This window comes from Haliaeetus leucocephalus, unplaced genomic scaffold (assembly GCF_000737465.1).
Source record: "Haliaeetus leucocephalus isolate CR32 unplaced genomic scaffold, Haliaeetus_leucocephalus-4.0 Scaffold120, whole genome shotgun sequence".
NCBI classification, from domain to species: domain Eukaryota; kingdom Metazoa; phylum Chordata; class Aves; order Accipitriformes; family Accipitridae; genus Haliaeetus; species Haliaeetus leucocephalus.
Genome location: NW_010972556.1, coordinates 2503188 through 2503571, shown reverse-complemented (window position 1 = coordinate 2503571; position 384 = coordinate 2503188). Strand labels below are relative to the sequence as shown.

The 384-nt window shown below is 74.2% G+C and overlaps 1 protein-coding gene across 1 annotated transcript in view; it reads right to left on the bottom strand.

Annotated features, from left to right (window-relative positions):
- The window catches only part of RICTOR (RPTOR independent companion of MTOR, complex 2), an 84968-nt gene extending 84584 nt beyond the window's left edge, over positions 1-384 (bottom strand). Inside the window, exons 1-2 of the mRNA XM_010585813.1 lie at positions 282-384; positions 73-120 (exon numbers count right to left, since the gene is read on the bottom strand). Coding sequence (XP_010584115.1) covers positions 73-120; positions 282-330 — 97 coding nt within the window. The 5' untranslated portion in view covers positions 331-384. The remainder of the gene's footprint in view (positions 1-72; positions 121-281) is intronic.

The following is a 384-nucleotide window of genomic DNA, read 5'->3' as shown; positions in this document are numbered from 1 at the left end:
CCCCCCGCTCCGCCGCGGGCGCGCAGCGAGGGGCTGGCGGCGACCCCCGCCCCGCCGGCCACCGGCCCGTACCTCGGCTGAGATCGAGGGGGACGTTCTCCTCGCCGCTGTCGTTGCGACCTGCGGGGACGGGGAAAGAGAAGCGCGTTAGGCTGGCGGGGAGGAAGGAGCCGGAGGAGCAGAAAGGGAGGAGAGGAAGGCAGGGGGCGGCTGGGCACCGGCGTGGCGCGACAGCCGGCGCGGGGACAGCCTGCCGCCGCGGCCTGGCCAGGGCCCCTTACCTCGGATGCGGAGGTGCCTCAACGAGCGGGCGCGGAGACTCACCGCCATGTTTACGGCCCCCCAGTCACAACACCGGAAACCTCGCCCGCTCTCGCGAGGAGA